The sequence below is a fragment of the Pinus tabuliformis genome, chromosome 5_2, assembly GCF_031772625.1.
Source record: "Pinus tabuliformis cultivar Carrire ecotype Pingquan chromosome 5_2, CPIR1, whole genome shotgun sequence".
In the NCBI taxonomy this organism is placed as follows: Eukaryota; Viridiplantae; Streptophyta; class Pinopsida; order Pinales; family Pinaceae; genus Pinus; species Pinus tabuliformis.
In genome coordinates, this window is record NC_142306.1 from 483,956,577 (window position 1) to 483,962,434 (window position 5,858).

Below are 5,858 nucleotides of genomic sequence, written 5' to 3' on the forward strand. Positions count from 1 at the left end.
CATTTCTCTTATCAGTGTTAACTTTGAGGCATTAATAACTTATGCAAGTTTTATTCTTTGCATTAAAATATATGGTTTTCCTATATTATTGGTCTCTACTTTGAGCCTGCATGCATAAGAATTAAAAAAATTCCCCTTTAATTATAAATAACCCCCTCACCTACCATCCCCATAAAATAAGACAAACTATTGTAAGAAATTAAGTTAACCATTTATTTTAAATTAAATATGATGATGATTAACATCCACTAAGACTGAAATGGTCTATATAGCCCAAAAGGGAATAGATTACTTGGAATTCTTTAGATTTTCATTTCTATGCTCAAATGGAATTAAGATAAGTGCTCCAAGATGATAGGAATTTTTTTGAGTTAAAATATCAAGAAGGTTAGTCGTACGACAAATATTTGAAAATTAGAACTCATGTGAGTATAAGATAGACAATCTAAGAGAAATTGTTTTTCATATTCAACCCTCCATGTGTCACATAGATGAAAAAATATTTCAAACCATGGTGTTTTAAGAATTGACCAACTCTAAATTACACTATGGAACTCATGAGAATTTGTTCTTATTTTATCAATGTTTATTTTCTTCTTTACACTAGCCAAGGTGAATAGATATTTTTTCTTTTCAAGATTTGGATTTGATAGTCTCCTTATAGTATCTTAGCTTCCTTTTCCCCTCTAACTCCTCATCCCGCAATTTACCCTTAAACTTTGATGTAATAATATATTTATTCTACAAAATGATCTCCTTCGTTATCGCAAATGGTCTAGCCAAGAGTGAGCATCCTTATGCCATCCCTACTTGAGTGTAAGGTGGTGGTGTTGATTGGAGGTAGAAGCAACTTTAGGAAACCTCTTCTCTTCCATGTTGTTTATCATCTTCTTATGCATAAGCTACCTAATCATAGTCATGCTTTCAATGGGGGAAATTATTTCTTTTATGAGGAGCATAGGATAAGGTGTATTTATGTCAATCTTGATATTATATGTTGTAAATTGTTTTTGGATTTGTTCTATCCTCCTCCATGACACTATAGAGATATTTCAATCTCATACCTCATATCCATATAGCATAATAAGAGTGATAAGAGTCTCAAAGAGGAATTTACTTTTTATCCCATATCAAAAAAATATGCTGACTTACAATAATTGTTTTAAGCCCATAATAATCTTTTCACCTTCCTTTCATCTTTCTCTTAATGATATAATTCCACTCGAGATTTTGATGGATATCAATTCCTAGATATTTGTATGAAGAGTCCCCCCAAGTTATTTTTGTTGACATATATAAAAGCTATCACATGTGACCTCTCTGCGTTCAATTATAATTAGTTTTTTTTTGTCAATATTAATAGTAATACCCATCTTGGCATTAAAAACTTGAAGGATTCCTAGTTTCTTTTCAAGACTATAATGAATCCTATATAAAATAAAAATATGATTAGCATAAATAAAAAGAGCTATAAGTATACTTGTGAGCATGGGGAAAAACCAACCTACCTCTTCTAGATTATCAACGTATATGCAAAAAATGGTAAGGGACAAAGGACACCCTTGCATGAATCTAATATTATACTTAATTGCTTCATAACAACCCCCACTAATCGTAAGCTTGGCAATAATGTTCCCATACAACCTTGTCATAACATCCCTCAACTCAAGAGGAACTATTATCTCTTCTAACATTTTCCATAGGTTGATCCTAGGAACAATGCCAATTTTTTTTCTAAAGTAAATGAAATAACAAAAGAGAACAATTTTATCATCATGATGCTTATGTTCGATGATGTTGAAAGTAACAAGGTGATCCACAGTTGAATGATATATCTAAAACCTAGCTTAGGCTTGCTGTTTATCATGGATTTATAGTCCTAGGTTAATATTCTATTCCAAAATAACTCTTTACAACTTAGGTAAAATTGGGGTAATCAAAATGGCCAAATAATAAGAAGGAATACTTTTATCCCTACTTTTAAATATAGCTATGATACTCATATAAAATTACATATATAGGATATGTAATGTTACTTCTTCCTAGTAAGACACATTCCTTACTTACAAATCCATTACCATATTATTATATCTAAGTACAACATAAATTCTAAATACCATAATAAAGCCAAAACCTTAAAAAAATAAAAAATATTTAATTATAATTCTGAATTATGGAAAATGTTAAAACATTAAAAAAATAATTTATTACACAACATTTAATAAATTTATTTAACTAATAATATTGAACATTTAAACAAATATATTAAATTTTTAATATCAATAAATTAAATTTAAAATATCAAATCAAATAATATAATATAATAAAAATAAAATAATAATCATAATAATAAATAATTGAGATCCATGTATATCAACACATATAAAGTTATGCTTCGCGGCATAATAACTTAAAAGATCATGATTTTTCGAGTTGCGAAACCCTCTTCATATTTTCCAAATTCTGTAACCATTCAATGCTACTATTTTCAGATCCTTCTCATCACTTTTCAAGCAAATCTTATCCCAAATTGTTGTAAATGCCATTAAGTAAGGGTTCCTGTACCGGTTTCTTCTTTGCATCCTTCATTACACGGATTCATCCGAACCCCGGCAAAAGAATAAAGGACTCACAAACTTTCGTAGGACATTGGTAAATGTAAAGTTTACATATTACAATCTGTTTATAGCTCTCTGCGATAACTTCAAACATGGAATATTAGAGTCGCCTCATCTTTCCAATAATTGCAGGACGCACATTCAGCGGTGCACAATGCACATAATCCTTGTCATTACATCCCTAAAAAATAATGGATCACAGAGTACACCCATCCATGATGGATCATAATGATAAATGTTGACTCTAATCACAAATATAAGGCCAGGAATCGCCATTGAGAAGATCGAGAAGGTTCTTATTGCACGCCTACAACATCGTCTGAAGCACAGGTTACGAAATCCGAAGAGATACCCATTGTAGCTTATTGAAAAATGTAAAAACCAGCAAGTTCTGTGTCGCCATTTATAGGAGCAGCATTACAGCACAGTGGCAAATAAGTTTGTATGCACGGTTGAAACGTGGCCGACATGGAAAGACAATGCTCTGCCGCCCCACCGCACCAAATATACAACTTACTTCATCCCATATCCTTCACTTTTTCAGAGTCGCACCACCTTGCATGTAGGCTTAGTCAATCTCTCCTTCAGTGTGTATTAGTCACACCCCACTATCGGTTAGTGCAGGCCTCCAAAGCACATACGCAGAAGTTGACACGTATCACATAGTGATTTATTTGAGGATCCCGCTAACTCTATAAAAGCCTCTGGCTCATTCCACGTTTCACATACTAGAATCTATCAGTTCCATCTTGATTTTACTAAGTGGTGTGCATTTGCAAAGAATTTATAAGATAAGGTAAGGGGCAGCGTGGATTTGGTAAGCAATGTCGAACCACAAACTCTTCCTTTTCGCCGCCATGGCCGGACTTCTGTTATCTTTTGCTATCGTTGAGAGCCGTGTGGCGCGAAGCAACCTGGGCTTGGACCTTGGCGGAGGTTTGGGTCTCGGCGTAGGTGTTGGCGCGGGCCTGGGCTTGGGCTTGGGCTTGGGCGGTTCTAGCGGTAGTGGGAGTGCGAGTGGTTCTGGTTCGGCGTCAGGGTCTGGCTCAGGCTCAGGCTCAGGTTCTGGCGCTGGCTCAGGGTCCGGTTCAGGCGCTGCTTCGGGGGCCGGCTCTTACGCTGGATCCGGGGCAGGCAACGGAAGAGGCCAAGATCAAGGTTCAGGAAGCGGCTATGGGGCGGGCTCCGGGGATGGCAACGGAGCGGGCAACGGCAATGGATACGGGGCGGGCTCTGGTTCGGGCAGTGGGTATGGCAGCGGCTCTGGTTCAGGCAGCGGTTACGGAAGTGGTTCTGGATTCGGGGCAGGCAACGGAAGCGGCCAAGGTCAAGGTTCAGGAAGCGGCTATGGGGAGAGCTCCGGGGATGGCAAGGGAGCGGGCAACGGCAACGGATACGGGGCCGGCTCTGGTTCGGGTAGTGGCTATGGCAGCGGCTCTGGTTCAGGCAGCGGTTACGGAAGTGGTTCTGGTAGCGGCAGTGGCTACGGAAGCGGCTCGGGCTACGGTTCTGGCTCTGGTTCCGGTTACGGTGCTGGAAATGGTGGCAGTAATGGAGGAGCTCCTGGTGGTAGATACTAAATTCAAAGAGGTAGGGAAACAGAAAAAACCTTTTAGGTTTGCGAAAATAGTTGCATGGTTTCCATTATAATATGGTTTGCATCGTAATATGATAACGCGCACTTATATTACAAAGCCCTGGGATGCTTAAAAATATGTTTATGCCGGTCAGCAACCGTACTTTCGCCTTTGCAAGTACAAATGAATATGGTTGTTTGTTAAGGAAATGATTTAATGAATATGGTCGTTTGTCAAAAGAAAATGTTTTATTGTCTTTTGTAGGGAAATACGAATTATGTCGTTTGTTATCGCAAGAAATTACGTAGTCTGTACCTGGAATTTTCATAGTGACTGCTTGGGTTCTTCAACCTGTAATTTTGACGTTGACTGCTCGTGCTTTAACATTTTCAAAAACATATTTATCCAACGATACTACGGCCGGAGGCATCACATTGACATGCATCGTGTTCCCACACAGAGATCAGAATTCTCATAATTAGTGGTCAAGATACCTCACATATAAATATCTAATTATCAAAACTGTTTGATGTAATACATACAAGTTCATGTTCAAAACATGAAAAAAAAAAGCAAAGGAAAATTTGGGAGGAGATAAAATTATAGGGTAGACACTCATATTACTACATGGTTGGTTTCACTATTTACTTCAATGGCATCGCGGTATTTTTATTTTTTTGAGTTTATAAGAATGACAATGTTAACTTCACTCCATGACAAAGTTATGGGAGAAATCATAATTTATTTTAAATAATAAATAAAATTTATTTTAAATAAGATAGGGTAACATAAATATAATTATATATATATTTAATTTTGTTAAAATAAATTTATATTATTTTAAAGAAAATAGTTAAAACAATTATCTTAAAAGAAAATTCTCGTGCAAAAAGTCAAGTTATATTTTTTAACATTTTTAATCTAACATATTTTATAAAATCATATTAATTTAATTTATGTGGAAATTTCACTGAGTGACAAACATGGAGAGTGGTGAGTGGGGAGAGAGGGTGTACCATCATTAACACCCCACTCAATAGAGGGGAAGATACCACTCACCCTCATTCAACATAATTTTAGATACTCTCTTGTTTACATCATGTTGCAATTAACGGTTCAACGTGGCTAAGACTAGAAGGTTATTAATGGTGTTTAGTCAATTACCGTATTATTTTTCTATATTCTTTTTGTTTGGGTAATTATGGTATTATTTTTTTATATTTTTTTTACTTTATTATTGGGCCAATACTTTTTGGTATTTGGGAATTGACTTTTTGGCAATGTGCACTAACTCTCACAAATACATAGAAGTAAATATGAAGCAAAGGAGAGGGTTTATAGTAAAAAGCACTTAAAGAGGAAATTTTATTAAATAAATCATTCCGTGGTCTTTTTATTTAACAATAGGTGATAATAACAACCATATGCATAACTATATCTATAATAATCTCTCTTATCCCTAACACATCTTATTTCTCTTCATCTATAATTCTTCCTTACTTATATGATGGATGGACATCATTATGAACCATCTTATAATTTATACATTATTCTTTATTTGCAAGTATCATGTCAATCTTTGATACTCCTCCTTAACCAATACTTGTGACAATATATAATCTTCAATTCACTCTTGACCATAGTCCCATTTCCATATTCTATG

The 5,858-nt window shown here is 35.4% G+C and overlaps 1 protein-coding gene across 1 annotated transcript; it reads left to right on the forward strand.

Annotated features, from left to right (window-relative positions):
* Positions 1-3,352: 3,352 nt before the first annotated feature.
* Positions 3,353-4,454, forward strand: LOC149159785 (uncharacterized). Its single transcript, XM_089433554.1, has one exon. It carries the CDS (start codon positions 3,443-3,445, stop codon positions 4,196-4,198), a length of 756 nt encoding a protein of 251 aa, XP_089289680.1. The 5' UTR covers positions 3,353-3,442; the 3' UTR covers positions 4,199-4,454.
* The last annotated feature ends 1,404 nt before the right edge of the window (positions 4,455-5,858 follow it).